General features: G+C 43.7%; 1 protein-coding gene across 1 annotated transcript in view; it reads right to left on the bottom strand.

Annotated features, from left to right (window-relative positions):
• The window catches only part of Fntb (farnesyltransferase, CAAX box, beta), a 77,329-nt gene extending 63,167 nt beyond the window's left edge, over positions 1–14,162 (bottom strand). The window contains exon 1 of the mRNA XM_051196033.1: positions 13,919–14,162. Coding sequence (XP_051051990.1) covers positions 13,919–14,062 — 144 coding nt within the window. The 5' untranslated portion in view covers positions 14,063–14,162. The remainder of the gene's footprint in view (positions 1–13,918) is intronic.
• Between the last annotated feature and the right edge of the window lie 4,194 nt (positions 14,163–18,356).

The following is an 18,356-nucleotide window of genomic DNA, read 5'->3' as shown; positions in this document are numbered from 1 at the left end:
CTCTGTGGCTTTGAAAGATGTCCTGGAACTAGCTCTTGTAGACCAGGCTGGTCTCGAACTCACAGAGATCAGTCTGCCTTTGCCTCCCGAGTACTGGGACTAAAGGAATGTACCACCACTGCCCGACAGAACTCAGTGTATTTAACAGGCATTGGAGGCCACACTTACAGCTGACCCTTCAAAGGGCTGAGAGACAGCTCTGCAGTTATAAGCACCTGCTGTTCCTCTAGAGGACCCAAATGGAGTTCCCAGCACCCACATTTGGTGGCTCATGACTGCCAGTAACTCTAGCTCCAGGATATCCCATGTTCCTTTTTGTCCTCTTTGGGCCCCTGCACACACACACACACATATATATATGGTAAGGAAAAGCTTCCACCATACAATCAGTCAAGGAAAATGCACAATGAAGTGAGACTCGGCATTCATAAAATTTCAGAAGACGCCAGCTATACTTAGCCTGAGTCCTTCCTTTTAAACAGTTACTTATGTTTGGCTGAGAAAAGCGGCCTTTAGCACAGTCTTCCTGCCTGCCTGTTATACTTTTTTCTCCTCACCCCCAACATAGATCAGATCAAAGGACAAAGCCTCATCACACCAAGGAGGGAGGATTAAAAGCAAACCACATGACGGTTAGCATTGATGTCTTCAGAGAAAAACAGTCTGAGGCAAGCGGCATACTGTCAGCCAAAATGGAGTCCCTGGTGCCAGGCCTTCCGAAAGTCACTAAGGCCAGAGGTTATAGAGAAGGGGTTCTTACACATGGTGACCTGACACTAAGGTAATGTCTTCTAAGCCTGGCTGCAGTATTACCCTGAGGTTTCTTTCAGGCACATGCAAATGCAAACTTGAGGAATTTTTCACACCAAGCCGTCAACAAATAGATTGTAACAGAGAATCCCAAATCTTCAAGATTGAAGAATAAGATGGGACTTCAGTGTAGCAGGAACCCTGAAACGAAATACCCTAAAGAACTACAGTTTCTGTGGGAATCCCTTGCTTGGGGAGAACAGGCTGAAGCCTGGGGCCAGAGGAGGTGGCCTCGTCCCCAAGGAGACTGCATGGTTCTGCCACCTCATTTCACAGTTCAGCCACACACAAAAGCTCCTTTCATCTTTTCTATAAAGCTGTAACACTGCGACATCAAAGGCAGACAGAACCTAACTTTTCTCTCCCCAGCTCTGGCCAAACTGTAAGTAAATCCATTATTCTTTACTAATTTGTTTCCTTGTTTCTCTGCAATATAGGGAAACTGAGGCAGCACATTTCCAGAACTAAGTGTCCACAATATTATCTTCCCACACTTTCTCCTGCTTGCCCGAACCACCTTTCCTTTGTTTACCTCAGGATCTAACCACCCCACTGGGTTACTCCTCGATGGATGTTCACCCGTGAACATATTCACACATGCTTTAAAAAAAAAAATTGGCTGGGAATGGTGGCACTAAGGAGGCTGGGCATTTGACACTGGCTTTAGCTACATACCAAGTTCAAGACCAGCCTGACTACATAGTTAGACTATTTAAAAACAACAAAACCAAATAAATACACTTCCGTCTCACTCTTGTTAGTCTATCCTCTGGTAGTCTACTGGGTCCTATGTCAGACAGCCTCAGACAAGAAAAAGTACTTCTTCTCTTTCACGCCACTGGGAGACCACACTGAAAAGCTGTGTCCATTTTCCTCCAGATTTGTCCCAAGAGCTTTGTGTCTGTGACCATGTTCCTTTGTATCACTGTTTCAATAAACTTAACACTGGCTGAGTTCCCCAAGTCCCAATACTGAATCCCCAAACCTAGACATAGCCTTGGGGACTTCCGACCCCCCAGGGAAATGGGAAATACCAGTTAGGGAAGAAAACACAGCAGTCAAATTGCTCTTAAATTCTTATTAAAACCCAGTTGGGCACCGTGGCATGTACCAATGATTTGAAAGCTCAAGAGACAGAGAGAGAAAGATGCTCAATGGAAGTTCAAGTCTAGCCTGGTCTGCACAGCAAGCTCTGGGCAAACCAGAGCTGCATGATAAAACTCCATCTCAAAAATAACAGATTATTAAAGTCTTCAGTTTAGGGGCTGGAGAGGTGGTTCAGCAGTTGTGAGCACTTGTTTTGCAGAGGACCCAGGTTTGAGTCCCAGGACCTATATGGTGTCTCACAACTCCATAACTCTAGTTCTAGAGAATCCAATGACCTTTGCTGACCTCCAAGGGAACCAGACAGGCACCTAGTGCCCAGACATACATATGAACAAAACATCATATACATAAAAATAAAATAAATACATCTACATTTTTAAAAATAATTTATTTGTGATTTCGAGGCCAAGTTGGTCTACAGAGAAAGTTCTAGGACAGTTAAGGCTATACAGAGAAACCCTGTCTTGGAAACAACAAGCAAACAAAAATTAACATAATTTAATATTCAATTAGGAGCTGGAGAGATGACTCAGTGTGTAAAATTACTTGCTGTGCAGCCTTGAAGACCTGAGTTCTAATCCCAGCACTTGCACACCAAGCTGGACATGGTCCACACACACCTGTAACCCCAGGCTATAGGAGACAAGTGACAAGAGAGTCACCAGGGCTTGCTGGCTGCCCCAAGAGCTCCAAGTTCATGGAGAGTTCTCAAAGGAATATGTAGAGAGTAATGGAACACTCCAGCTTCTACCTGAGTGTGCACAGGCTCACAACATACATACACAACTTCTGTCCTCCCCCCTCCCTGCCTCCCCCTCCCTCCTACCCTCCTCTCTCTCTCTCTCTCTCTCTCTCTCTCTCTCTCTCTCTCTCTCTCTCTCCCCTTACACAGGTGGACTAGGCTTGGGATGGTAAAGGTATTTGCCTAGCATGCGTAAGGCTGTGGGCTCAACTTCACATAAGTAAATAAATAAAAAGAAAGAGATACTGAGGGGCTGAAGGTGACTGTGTAGCTGCTGTTATTACTGTTTTGCTGTCTAAAATCATGAAGAAGTATGAAAACTCTATGACTCTGAAACCAGAATTCTGAAAACGATTACAACAACAACCCTTCAATTCAGGGGTTTCACACACAGAAAGAAGAAAACACCAGTGCACGTGCACCTCTGCTGACCTCTCACTTTTCCTTTAATTCCCCGGCTTCCTTTCAACCCCACTGTTCTATTTAATCTCTCCTTTCTACATAAAAATCCCACAGGCGGTTACCAGCCTATAGGCAGTTCAACAGCCCCATAGCAACAGAGCCTTTTCTTCTGCATAAACAGCAAAGGGCCCTAGGCTCGGCTCCAGAGCATCACACAAAGCCGTGTGAATGAACATGAGCCTCTCCTCAGGAAATGGATGGAGTCCAGAGAACCTGATCTACTTCAGAATTCTGCTACATGACAAGGTTACAAGGCCAGGATCAGGCATGGAAGATTAATTCCCAAGAGACCAGCTCTTTAATATTTCAAAATAGGCCCAAGTAAGTGAGCTTTTATTGGATCCTATTTAAACACATAACCAAAAGCTGGTTATTGTTTTGTTTTGTTTTTAAAAGATGAGCATGATAGTTTGATAAAAGAACTTGCAATGAAGCCTGACCAGCTGAGCTCAATCCCCAGACCTACATGATTGCAGGAACTGACCCCTTCGATTTGTCCTCTGACCTGCCACAAATATACACTGTAGCAAAATATGCCCAAGTTCTTGCCCACATGTACACACAAATACATAGATACATATAATTTATTTGTCTTTTAAATCTTGGGACAATAGAGTAAATTTAAACATAAACAGGGTGTCAGACAGCATTATAGAATTATTTTCCTTTTTTTTAGATGATGTTGCTTCCTTTACACTTAGGAGACAATGTCTTCATCTTACTTTCAAAAGATTCACGACAAAAATCATACACACACATATAACTATATAAAATCTATCTATGCATACATACATGATAACACATGCCAAAGAAACCATGTATCTTGGCTAGACCATCCACACCTCTGCTACTTCACAACTCTGCAGCCTTGCAAACTGACAGGGCTGTAAACAGTTCCCACCCACAGACAGGCACACTGAAAGGAAATGCCTTCATCGTTATGCTGTGGACACGTGTTCTGCAGCAGCCCCTTCTCCTTTGGGGAGCTTCATCCTCGCCAGAAGCTATCTTCCCTCCCAATGCCTTTGGCAAGGATGATGTCCCCTCTCTTCCACCTGGCCACCTCAGTTCTAAAGAGAAGGTATACCTAAATGATTCAGATATTAAATAACCTTCACATTTAAGAACCCAGAACACCGGAAGACCCTCAGACATCATCCCAACATGCAATCTTCTCCTTGACCTTCAGTTCTAAGAACCAGTTAACAAAAAGTATATAAATTGTGGTGAAGTTTAACTTTCAGAAAATACAGGCACTAGCCCCAGGAGACCAAAGTCTATTGAGTCTCTGAGGGAACAGGGATGCCTGGATGATGAAGGCAGCATACAGGACACAGCCTTTCCCTCTATGAAAGCCCTTTATGCCCCTGAATTACCTGAGATGGAGCACTGATGCTCCTCTCAAGATGCTGGCCCTTGAATAAACCTGATACCTTCCCACTAACTCCGGTCCCTAGATTATTGGCTTTGAAGAGTGGGCAGCCCAGACCTGGGTCCGGTAACTGTTGGGAATAAAGCGGCGTGGGTTGGGACTGAAGGTGGCAGGACCTGCAGCTGAAGGTGTGCTGTCCTGCAGCACAGAGGGTGATGGACCGCTGCGGATGGGGAAACAGACTGTAGGCGTGACTCATATTGGAAGTTGTGTTGAGGGGGAGTTAAGAAAATAAGGAAAGGAAAAAGAGGTAAAGAGAGACAGACAGGGATAGACCGGGGCAGAGGGCAGAAGGGGGGGGTGACAGGAAAAGTCCCTTCAGAGGAACAGCGGGAAAGAGAGAACGGAAGTGGGTGGAGTTCTTTTAAAGAGCCAGGGTACAAACACCTGCCATGTGCAGGTGGGTGAGAGGCAGGGCCAGTTTTGCCTGGATTACAACAGTAACGATTTCCATTAATTTGTAAATTTATTGTGTGCCTTATCTGACTCTAATTGGATGAGACTTTCAGTTCTCCAACTAGTCTGAACACCTTACTGATTCCTTAGCTAATAAGGAAAAGAAAATCTTTGACTATCGTTTTCTATCTGTAAGAGTCATAATTTTAGCCTCTTCAAAGGTCCTCTTAGCCAGGCATAGTGCCGCTCGCCTTTAATCCCAGCACTGGAGAGGAAGAGGCAGGTGGAGGCCAGCCTGGTCTACATAGGAGGTTCCAGGACAGCCTGTGCTACATAGTGAGGCCCTGTGGTGGCATATTTGGGAGGATGTGGAAGGAGGCTCATGAATTCAAGTCCATCCTGGCCACTTAATAGCAAGGGCTTCTCAGTGGGTAAAAGTGTTTGCACACAAGCCTGACAACCTCAATTCAATCCTCAGAACTCTCATAAAAAGCGGGGTGCAGTGGCATGCATCTGTAATTGACAAGGGGCAGAAAGGGAACTGCCTGTGCGTTCACTGGCAGGGGAGGGGGGGAGAAAAGTAAATAAGAATTTTCTTAAAAAATATAATGGCACCTAGGAGGTGGTGGTGAATGCCTTTTATCCCAGCACTCGGGAGGCAGAAGCAGTCGAATCTCTCTGTTCGAGGCCAGCCTAGTCTACAGGGTGAGTTCCAGAACAGCCTCCAAAGCTACACAGAGAAACCCTGTCTGGAAATAAATAAATATATAAATACATAAATAAATAAATGCGATGGCTGGGTGTGGTGATACACACTTTAAACATCAGCACACAAGAGACAGAGGTAGATGGGTCTCTGTGAGTTCCAGGCTAGCCTGGTCTACAATGCAAATTCCAATCCATCTGGGACTGCATAGTAAAAGCCTGTCTAGGAAAAGATAAAATTCTAGAACAGGCTAAATGAATTTATTTTTTCTTTTACATCAGCTATCAGTTACCTTTGGGGTTGGAGTCAGGAGTGGACACTGGCTAGGAAGGAGCATTATGGGATGCTTTAGTGTGATGGTGATGTCTTAAATCAAACAAACGATTTCGTGCACAGGAATGAGCACCTGCCAAAGCTAAGCACATGTGTGAGTGTTATTCTAATCATATGCAAATTTCATCCTGTATAAATTATATCTTACAAGAACTATGAATTAATATTAAACTCTACTTAATGAGTATTTAAGAACTGTCTTGACATCTGCAACTTACTTTGAAACCCATTAATAAGAGATGGGTAGAAGCCAGGCATGGTGGTACATGCCTGTAACTCCAGCACTTGGGAAGCCTGAGATACACAGTGAGGAGGCCCTGTATCAAACAAATAAACAGAAAATAGAAGACAACAGGCTGGGGTTCAGCTCCATGTCGAGTGTGGGCCTGAGTTCAACCCCAATGACACAAAGAGACGGGAAAGGGAAGAGTCTAGAAATGATGGTACTACATGCCTGGGTACTACATGCCTGTAGTTCTAGAGACAGACACAGAGGGCCTGAGAATTCACAGCCAGCCTAGGCTACATGAAACCCTGTCTCAACTCCTTCACCCCAATCTGCCCCCAAAAAGTATATACAATGTTAACAAAAGAATGTAGATGGTGCCAGTTTTCTCATTTTAAAGTTAATTACACACCTATATATATTTTGAAATTAATTTGAACCTGAGTGTTTGGCACATGGTTTAATAAATTTTAACTTTCAATAATCTGAAAGAAAAAAAAAAGAATTTAGATGGTGAATATATTGGTTTTCATCATAAAATTCTTTCAGGTTAGCTGGGCGGTGGTGGTACATGCCTTTCATCCCAGCACTTGGGAGGCAGAGGCAGACGATCTTTGTGAGTTTAATCCCAGCCTGGTCTACACAGTGAGTCCCAGGACAGACAGGGCCTCTCTCTCTCTGCCTGAGGATCAGGACATAGCTCTCAGCTACTGCTCCACTATGCAACCATGTTCCCCATCATGATGATACTGGACTAAACCTTCATAAGAATTGCCATGGTCATGGTGTCTCTTCACAGCCATAGAACAGTGACTAAGACATGGTGGAAAATGACAAGAGAAGGCATCTGGCCAACCTCTGGCCTCCATAAATGCATATATACAGTGAGCGCACCTACACACACACAAAAGAAAAGAAATTTTTAAATAATACTCTGATCTTCCCTCTATGTTGTAGGTGTCTAGAATATATTCCTGGATAAAAGAGACAAGAATTTCCACCCCAGAGCTTGTCTTTTGCTCACCCACGCTCTTTAAACATGAGCATGAAAAAGAAAAGCAGAAAAAGGCCTCCCAATCTGAACAGTGGCAGAAAACTAACATCCCAGAAACTCGGAACTAATACAGACCGATATACTCAAGAGCCTATGAGTACAGAGTCCATCCACTAGCTTTTAACCAACCATCGGGGACTCTGATGCATGTTTCTATTTGGTAGATTGAAAGGTGTAGAGGGGTGTGTGTATGTGTGTTCTAGTAAATGCTGTGAAGGCCAGAGGTCAATGTTGGGTGCCTTCCTCAATTACTCTCCACCTTATTTTTGAGTCTGGGTCTCTCCCTGGAGCTGCTGCTAGCCAGGGAACTCCAGGCTGCCTCAGTACCACCAGCGTAGAAGTTTTTTACATGGATGTTAGGGATCTGGTCTCAGGTATTGATGCTTGTATGAACATCTCCCCAGCCAGAAATGGTTTTTAAAAGTGGTAAAGTACTTTCTTCATTCATAACTTAAATGTTAACTATTTTTCTAACCCACTAACCATACTATCCATCTTCTCAACTAAAAGGATAACAAAAATTCTCTGATGTTTAATAAGAAAAGCATTTTCTGAACAAATTATTTGAGGAATATAGGTGACTATATATGTCACCCCAAACTAAGACTGTAGGAGAACAGAACCCATCACTCAGAATAAGACTGAGAGAAACAAAAGGCATCACTCACAATAAGCCTCTTTTGTATGAGGATTATTTTGAGCTGATTATTTTGAGCAACAGGAGACACAGCTTTGAAGACACAGCAGGAATTACTCCTTTGTAAGACAAAGCTTGTATCTCTAAAGGAACTCTTCCTCTGCCTGCTCAGGCATACTCCTCTCAATCACCCACGACCATCCCAATGTGAACACCAGACTCTTCCACAAAGCACAATGTGAACATGCACAACAAACTAATGGTTTCTGGGTTCTTCCTAGCCACCTTGCCTTTACAGGCTTCCAATACCGCAGGTGAAGACGGTATTTAAGCTGGAACCCTAAGTTACCTCTTAGAGATTGACTAACTCCTCTGGGTATCGGCCATGAGATGCATGAGATGTTAGTAAACTTCTATGTGGTTTCCCTTTTGACACAGAGGGTATGAGCTAAAAACTCAGGAAAAGGAGACATTATTATCACCGTGGGTATGATGCATGCGAGGGTGTGCGTGAGCCACAGTGCATATGGGGACAGCAGAGGACAGCTTTGTGGAGCTGGTGCTCACTACCTCCTTTACATAGGTGCTGGGGATCAAACACATGTCCTCAGGCTTACAAGGCAAGCCTTGTCCCTCCAATGTCCTTTTTCCCTCTGAGACAGGGTCTCACCAAATTGCTCAAGCTGGCCTTGAACTTGCTATCTTCTTGCCTCAGTCCCCCATGCAGATGGGATTACAGACCTGTTCACCTAGGCCTGGGTTGGTCCTTAAAGCTGGGATAAGATAATCAATGATAATTATCTTACTCATATAGCTAGAAAAGTACATACATATATACTTATGTATATGTTGGTGATAATAAAAAAGACACATGAAGAATTTTAAGAGAATCATCTCATGAATAAGTGAAGAGATGGTCTTTCTAAATTGGTGTTATATAAAGTATGAATTATAATGGTTATGTATTATATTTGTTATGGGTCTAATTTAGAGCCTCACATACAATAGAAAGTACTCTACCACTGAACTATATCCCAAGCCCACAGTGACCTAAATTTAAATGTAAATTTTCTCAACAGACATTTGATTTGTTTGCCACACACTTGAAAGTCTAAAAGGACATATATTTCATCTCAACCAGAAAAGTCTGTAAACCTCTTTTTCTTTGGTAGACCTGGTGGTTGGACCCAGGGCCTTACACTGCTGGCACACTAACACTGAGCTATCTATATTCAGCCCAGGTTTTTTTCTGTGTTTATTCATTCGTTTGTTTATAGACAGGGTCTTGCTATGTAGCCTAGACTGGCTCACTAACTGTGGTCTCTCTGTCTCATCCTCTAAGTGCTGGTATTACAGGTACTCACTCACCACTATACCCAACCTCACCACCCCCTTTGGATTTACATAAATTTGACATTTAACTAATACTATGTCATGTTTCCCTTAGAACTGCCTGAATAATAAGTGGAAGATGCTTTGGCCTCTGTTCGAGAGGAACAAAAAACAAAAACACAAAAAAACCCAGCAATATGTAAACAAGTGTTGGCAAGGTCACCACTGAGACAATAAGACTATCCATATTAATTTGCAGTTTGCAATAGGGTGATTCCGGATGATTCGACACTGACAAGGTTGCACACTAACAGTACAACCTCACCTTGCTGTCTGTTCACAAAAGGCCCTTTGATCACATCCACTGGAAAAACACTTATCAAGGGACAGACTTTCACAAACAGTCAAGAGACTGACCTTATCACAAGCAGAACAGCCACTCTGTAAGCCGCTGTCACCTCTCACCCAGAACAGTGCAATAGCCTCCCAACCATTGCCTCCTGCCTCCACCCTCATTTCCCATATAATACTCTATTTAAAAAAAAAAAAAAAAAAAAAAAAAAAAAAAAAAAGTTCCAGGCCAACCAATCTGATCTATAGAGCAAGTTCCAGGACAGAAAAACCCTGTCTCGAAAAAACAAAACTAACAGGGAAAAAAAAAATACTTATTTCTAATGATATGTGTGGTACCCCCGGAGTGGGTACCAGAAGGCTGTAGTCACCCTGTGTGTGTGCTGGGAACCAGTCTACTCCTCTGGAAAGGCAGCAAGCGCTCGAACAGCTGAGCCACCTCTCCAGTGAGCACTCTTAAATGAGCCACTGTCCCAAGCCCCCCACATAATCCTCTTCACTATAACCTGAGGAACCAGATAAACCATCATTCAGATTGTGTGACTGCTCAGAGTTCTGACAGCTAACAAGTCTGACAGAGGAAGGGAAGGAGAGAGAAGAGTCAGGGTCTCTGTGGAGAAAGGTCAGGAAGATAGGATCTTAAGTCTGGGGAGAAACCAGCTCACAGCACGGAAGGAGGGAGGATGCTGATGGCATCCTTCACTCTCTTGTGCCTAGAAGTATTGCTTCATTCACAGGCAGCGGTCTAAGCTGGGGAGCCTGCTGGTACACATCTACTTCCTGAAGCAAATCTAAAGACCAAGGCAGAAAGGACTCTGCTGGTAGAAAGGAGGCTGGCTGGTAAATGCAAGCCCTCCAGCCTAAGGCCTTCCCATCTCAGAGAGTCCTTTCAGACACAACAGCCACAGGCCACACGCTATTCCATCTCATCTCCCAGCCTCCCGTCTACCAGCCCCTCCTCACCCGGCACACTCTGTCCATCTCAGGGCCTTGGTGCATGCTTTCTCAGCCCAGAACACTCTTCTACCTGGCCCACTCATAACCAGCTCCCTCATATAGTTCAACTCTCTGACCAAACATGCTGTCCTTGACACACCCTTGCTTTTTTCTTAAAAATTCTAAGCAACTTCTCTTTACACTCCCTTCTTTGTGGTACTGGTGATAGACATAGTTGTGTACACTCTAAGCTCATGCTCTACCACTGGGCTACACCCCCATTCCTCATGTTTCTCTCTCTCTCTCGCTCTTTCTTTTTGGTTTTTTGAGACAAGGTTTCTCTGTGTAGTCTAGGCTGTCATGAACTCTGAAGACCAGGTTGGCCCCGAACTCATAAATCTGCCTGCCTTTGCCTCCCAAGTGCTGGGATTATACTTTTTTGCTTTTTTTTTTTTTTTTTTTCTTTTCTTTTCTTTTTTTTTTTTTTTTTTTTCTTAATTGACTGAATCTCTGGCCTGGAGCAAAAGTTTCCTTAAAAACATCAAATCCAAGGCTAAAGAGATGGCTCCGAGGTTAAAAGCACTAGATGGTCTTCCAGAGGATTCAGGTTCAATTCCCAGCACCCACATGGCAGCTCACAACTGTCTATAACTCCAGTTCCAGGGGATCTGACACCCTCACACCAAAATACATAAAAGTTAAATAAATTATAAAAAAACAAAACCCATCAAATCCAGCCAGGCAGTGGTGGTACACACCTTTAATCCCAACACTCAGGAGACAGAGGCAGGCAGACCTCAGAGTTAGAGGCCAGCCTGGGCTACAGAGTGAGTTCCAGGACAGCCAAAGCTACACAGAGAAACTGTCTTAAAAAACAAAAAAAAAAAAAAAAAAAATGAAATCCATTTCCTTTTTTCAATGACTCATGTCAAGTGTCTGAACAGTGCCTAGCACCTAAGAGAGATTTTCTTTTTTAAATGTTGATTGATTATTTTGTGCAACACATACACGTAGAGCCCTGGATGCCCTGGGCCTGAGTTTCAGACATTGTAAGCCATCAGGGATTGAACCTAGGCCATCTGAAAGAGAAGCCAGTGCTTTTACCCAGAGTCATCTCTCTAGCCCTCAAGAATTTCCTAAAAGAAAATGGGGAATAGAACAGGTTTCACAAAGAAGAGCACTTTCCACTGTTTACAGGTCTAACTCCTGTTACTAAGGTATTGTCTAACAAGTGAAGTTTCCCAAAAATGAGATAGGAAAGGAGTGGCAAGCATTAATCTTTATTGCCATGACACAAAATTGAGCTGGCAGCAAATCCCCGTAGAAGTTTCTTTGGTCAAAACCAAAAGAATCAAACAGCACTGTCTGAGAATTCCTCCCAGCAACCTTCTTTCCGATGACTGCACCTGACAGCTCTCTAAGCCTCTGCCTTCTCATCAGAATGTGTAAGGACGTCACACAATGCCCGGAGAACATGGAGCACTCAGCTGGAACCAAATGAATGGTCACCGTGGTGACTACTAAAGTGCAGCGGAAGCCTTCAGAATGAAGTATCACATTATCTTCCTATTAAGTGCAACTCTTCATCCTAGACTTTTAAAATGTGAGCTGGAATAATGACAAAGCATATAAGGCTCTATCACACCATTGGCGCAGTATCTGATGGACTCTCTACACTAACCTATCAGGGTCTAGCATCCACAGCCCTGGTCTTAGCCAGCCTCTTTTCAGAGCATCTTGTGTCTATTTTCGTATTGCTCATTATGCCTACTCAGAACTTAAGTTGTTTTCCTTATAGGAGCCGAGCAGGAAAGAACTTCCTCAATCTACTGAAGAAGATGGCAGCACACAAAAAGGAAAAGAAAGAGATCAGGAAAATTCCTGATACTGTCCCTAAACACAGATGTTTTTGTAAAGTGACAGGCTAACTCTGATCCTTCCTTAGGATCCTGCATACCCTTATCTGCTAAGTCAATTCCTTTAAAGGTTAAGAGATGGGAGGAAGCATGTCCAACTCCATAGTTCGCCATACCCTAGTCAACAACAGAAACGTCACTCTAAACACTGCACAGATTCTGCAGCTTTTTGCCACTGATGAAAGATTTCTTTGCAATGTTTTATAAGAGGCTTCTGTGGGACACAAGTTAACTAGGTCAGAGAGCTATATGCAAAGAGCAAGTTTCCTTTATTACCCTAAAGCCTATGAGGCAATAACTCAAAGATTAAAAGATTTGTTCTGCTACTATTCGAATAACCATGTGTTCAATCGGTTATTTTGTTATGAATTTTATTTAGGGCAAGCAAGAAGGCTCAGTGGATAAAGGTGCTTGCTATGCAAGCCTGATGGCTTCAGTCAGATGTTTAGAACCCACATATTGTATGCCTTGGCAACAGCACCCACAAACAAGCCATACACATTCACACACACAAAAACAAATATGTACTTAACCACAACTGTAAAATTTATATAGTCACTATTGCCACTAACTTTGCCTAAATAGAGGCTCCAGCATTAGGTATGAAAGTGAAGCAGGTTCCTCCATGGTTAAGCTTGGGTACTGATCTAGCGCTAACAAGACTCATTCTGACCACTTCTAGTAACAGATGGGTAAACAGCTCTACAACAGCCAAGTTGGAAACAACTCCAAACGGGGGGGGGGGGGGGGGAGGAAGTGTTGAGAAAAATTTAAACTACTGTTCACTACCCATACCTTAAACACTTTTCAAAATGGAATGTCCAGTACACCCTAGGCCTTAGTGAATCACAAGCAGTTCAAACTCCGTACTCTTTTTGTTCTTTCTAAACCATACAGTCTTCCAGACTGTCGTTCCTAACCAGGTTCCTGCCCAGGGGCTGTTTTCTTGTTTGAATTTCCAGCGTTCAACACCAGGTGCTCAAATAATTACCCACCACGAGGTAGGCCTCAGCCTGACCTAACAGGTCAGACATTAAACCGACTTGGGGATGGCATGACCATAGTCCGGCCGTTCGGTCCCCTAAATGTCCGGAAACTGCGAGCATGTGGGGGAAAGTGAGCAGTCGGCCCCAGATCTCCAAGCGCTGGCAGAATGGAGCAGGCTACCTGGTCCGCCCAGGATGCTGTAGGCTCCAGACACAGAACACGATTCTTTACATCTTCTGAAGCGGAGAGGATAGAGGTATTATCCTGTCCCCCAAGCCCAGCCATGACAACGACCCTTTCCTACCCAAGTGAGCCCCACAAACGCTCCACTCGGAAGCCCCAGTCTGGGCACCTAGAGCTCGGGGGCGGGGCGCAGTGCAATGTGGGAATTGTAGTTCCAAGGAGAGTTTCGCACCCATTCGGCTCTACAAACGGGACTCCTACTCCCAGAAGGCCCCGCGCGGGCGCCTCGCCCAGCCTTGCCACCTCACCTGTTCTATGGACGTGACTGTTTCCACTGAGTCGTCTTGCAACCGCTCTCGCGCGTGCTCAGGTCTCAGACTATACAGCGGTTCTGACCAGACAGGGGAGGAAGATGGAGGACAATAGTAGGTGAAGGAACTCGAAGAAGCCATGATCGGGAGAGCAGCGAGCGCTGTATAGGACTCAGCTTCGTCCAGCAACAACGCGCATTGAAACTCGAGCGGGCTAAGGCGCTACGGAGAGTGAGTAGAGTCAAAAAGCTTTTGAACGCGAAATCTCTCCTCCCACCTACACATCTTCAAGGAGTGAGTTAATGGGATGCTGCCGCCCCCCATTGGGCAGATGAGCTGCTGCAAGAGCTCAGCTTCCTGGAGCGAGAGGGATACATTAGTTTGTCGTGCTCATGCAAAAAAAAAAAAAAAATATATATATATATATATATATGTCTTCAACGTTCTGCTCTCACCTAATTGTAATGCAGCAGTTTGCGATTTCGGCTGCTCAAGAGTAACTTGAAAAGCATTTCTTGATTGCCTTAGTCACGCTCTTACTAATAGAATTACCATTGGGTACTTGACAGCCTCTTAGAACCCTGAGCTCAGTAAATGAGCAGAATTACTGGTCTCAGTACTCAGAGATAGAGAAGGGGAGCACTGTAATTTTCTCCTACTCCCTTGGGGGTGACAGTGCAATGGCAGAAACTAAAATACCATAGAAGAAATGAGTGTAAATGCAACAGAGAAATAGGGGGCTGGAGAGACGGCACACTGACTGTTCTTCCAAAGGTCCTGAGATCAATTCCCAGCAACCACATGATGGCTCACAACCATCTGTAATGAAATCTGGTGCCCTCTTTAGTCCTGCAGACAGACACTATATACATAATAAACAAATAAATATTTTAAAAAAGAAGAAGAAAGAAATAGTCAAATATTTGTGGATCACCTGCTCCTTGTACTGTGCTAGAGTCCAGGAATACAAAAGTGAAAAAAATTACAAGATTCCTTCCCTTTCAATACATCTGAATTTCATTTTAAATAAAGAGCTGGGTGGTGGCAGTTCACGACTTTGATCCTAGCACTTGGGAAGCAGAGGCCAGCAGATCTTTGTGAGTTTGAGGCCAACCTAGTCTACAGAGTGAGTTCCAGGGCAGGCTCCAAAGCTACACAGAAACCCTGTCTTGAAAAAACCAACAAACAAAAATGAACACAAATATCTGAAGACTTGCAATTATAGTATGACAGAAAATAGGCCAGGAGAGATGGCTCAGCAGTTAAGAGCACTGGCTGGTCTCCAGAGGACCTGGGTTCAATTTCCAGCACCCTCATGACAACTCACAACCATCTATAATTAACTACAGTTGCAGGGGATCCAACGCCCTCTTCTGGCTTCCACAGACAAGTGATGCAAAGATATACATGTAGGCAACATACCCATACACATTGTTTTTAGTGTTGTTTTCTAAAATATATTTTTGTTGAAAATAACTTTTCATGTCATGTATTCTAATCACAGGTCCCCTCGCTCATCACCTCCCAGATCCTCCCCATCCACCCAACGCCTTCTTTCTCTCTCTTGAAAACAAAAAGGCAAACAAAAAGAGGAAACAAACCAAAATTTAAAAAAAATAAAACAATGAGAAAGCACAAGAAATACATACACACACGAAATTATTTTTAATTATAAAGAAAAGAAACTAAAAGTGTTTATGAGACTGGTGGAATGAATAAGGTTCATATAATAATTAGATTCTGTGGCAGACCCAAGCCTTTCTGGGTACATGACATTTAAGCTGAGACCCTACAGATTACAAGCAGCCATCTATAACAATATGATTAGGGACCTCAATAAGAAAGAACTGCATGTTTGAAGGAACATGCCTCAAATATACTCATGCTTGGGTTAATTCTAATAAACACTGAGGAGGTGTTATCATAAAGTGACCTCCAAAAGGAGTGGCACTATTAGGAAGTGTGGCTTTGTTGGAGTAGGTGTGGCCTTGTTGGAGAAAGTGTGTCACTATTGGGGTGGGCTTTGAGGTCTCCCATGCTCAAGCTACTCCCAGTGAGACAGACCACTTCCTGTTGCCTACAAGTTAAGATACAGGACTCTCAGCTCTATCTCCAGCACCATGTCTGCTTGCGTGCACCATGATGATAATGGACTGAATCTCTGAAAATGCAAACCACACCAATTAAATGTTTCTCCTTTCTAAGAGTTGCTGTAGTCATGGTGTCTCTTCACAGCAATAAAAACCCTAACTAAGACATCCCCCACAAATACAAAATAAAATAGGGACTTTAAGGGAAAGCCTGTGGAACTGGAGAAATGGCTTAGTGGTGAACCAACAAGAGCCACTTGTTGCTCTTGCAGAGGACTACTGGCCCTCATTGGCCCCTCACAATGTCCTGTAACTCCAACTCCAGTGCCCTCTTTGGCCTCTTAAGTATACCTGCACTCATATGCACATACCCACACACTGACAGATGGACATCATTTAAATCTTTTTGTTTTGCTTTGTTGATTGTTTGAGACAGGTTTTTTTGTTGGTTGGTTGGTTGGTTTTTCAAGGCAGGGTTTCTTTGTGTGGCCTTGGCCTGGCTGTCCTGAATATTGCTCTGTAGACCAGGCTGGCCTTGAATTCACAGAAATCCACTTGCCTCTGCCTCCCTGGTGCTGGGATTAAAGACGTGTAACACTGCCTCTCAGAGACATAATTTAAATCTTTATGGGGCTGGAGAAATTACTCAGTGGTGAAGATCACTTGCAGAAGACCCGGATTGGGTCCCAACACCCACGTGGCATCTCATAACTGCCTGTAACTCCAACTCCAGGCATCTCAACACCCTCTCCCAGGCTCTACAGGCCTCTACACATGTGTAGTGCACATATATACATTCAGGCACAAACATATATACATAGGATATATTTTTAAAATAAATCTTTAGGAAATCCCCACCATATGTAGACAACAATAAATGAGAATCTTTTCCAGGACTTACATCAAGGGCAGGAGGATAGCTCAATAGAGTGTGCTGGGCAAACATGAGGCTGAGATTCCGATGCACAGAAACCACATAAATGGTGGATGGATGTGTTTGTGTGTCTGAAATTTTAGTCTCAGAAGTCCAAAACAGAATGTCCAGAACAAGCTTGTAGTGAGATAGTCCTTCTGTAGCACTGACCACGCCCTTTGGGGGTGGAGCCATGGGCAGAAGTGACCTGTGGAAGGAGGTCGGAGGGGGCCAGGAAAGGCTCTCTTTCTGGCCTGACTCGGACAGGAGAGGATCGGGTTGAATTTCCTGGTGTTCATCTGTCTAGGTTGTAAGTTATTTCTCCCTGAATAAACATCTATTCGGCCTATTTGTTTATCCTGATCCTTATTTACCGAGATACAAGCTTACTAGCTGTGTGAGTGAACACTGAGTTTAACGGAGAGACCCTGCCCATGAGTAAGGTGAAAGGATTAAGGTTGATTCCCAACGTCATCCTCAGACCTTCACATACACAAGTATGTACTCACACACATGCAAAGCCAGTATACCTATTCACACCACACACAAAGTAAAAAATAACTACGTCAAAATTACAATATCAAGAGGTTAAATTATTTAGGATGAGGGGTTGTAGGGAAAGATAACAGATACTCTGGGGTTGGTAGTTCAGTGGTAGTGCATAGGCCTAGTATGTTCAAGGTTGACTTTGAGCTCTAGCAACACACACACAGTGCATACACTCTACGCCCTGCTCCCCAAGTCACATGTATAAGATCCAGGGCCTATGCAGTATGTCACAATTGGCCACCTCTCTGTTCTCAGGCAAACAGAAGTACTTAGATTCCGAATCTAAGTGTGGGGCTGAGGCTGGATAGCACAGAGGCTCCATGTGGGTATATACTATCACATGCCCATCTTGGAATCAGGCAAAAACCTGTGGCACCAGAAGATTACCAAATCTGGGAATAAGTGGAACCATGATTAGGACCATGAATATGGATATGAAGTATAAAAGGATCTTATCATACATACCACATTTTCTCTTTCCCTTAGTTCTGCTGGGGTGGAGTGTCTGATAAGGTTTGGGTGTAGTCAGACGTCCTTTGTATTACCAGCTCCCAAATAATGACATGGTGACTTCTTATTAATATTGAAAGCTTGTAGCTTAGGCATGTTCCCAACTGGCTTATAGTTTAAATTAAGTAGTTTATATTAATCTATGTTCTGCGATGTGACTCGTTACCTCTGTACTGTGAGTCCCATTTCCTCCATGTCTGACTGGCAAATCTTGCCTCTCTTCTTCCCAGAGTTACTATCTCTGCCTGGAAGTCTTGCCTAGCTATTGACTTTTCAGCTTTTTGTTAAACCAATCAGAAGGTGCCTTGGCAGAGACACATCTTGTACAAAAAGATTATCCCACAACACCGGGTCATATCTAAGGACCCAGCAT

The sequence above is a fragment of the Phodopus roborovskii genome, unplaced genomic scaffold (genome assembly GCF_943737965.1).
Source record: "Phodopus roborovskii unplaced genomic scaffold, PHOROB, whole genome shotgun sequence".
In the NCBI taxonomy this organism is placed as follows: domain Eukaryota; kingdom Metazoa; phylum Chordata; class Mammalia; order Rodentia; family Cricetidae; genus Phodopus; species Phodopus roborovskii.
Note: the sequence above shows the minus strand (reverse complement) of the source record. Positions and strands in the feature narration are given on the sequence as shown.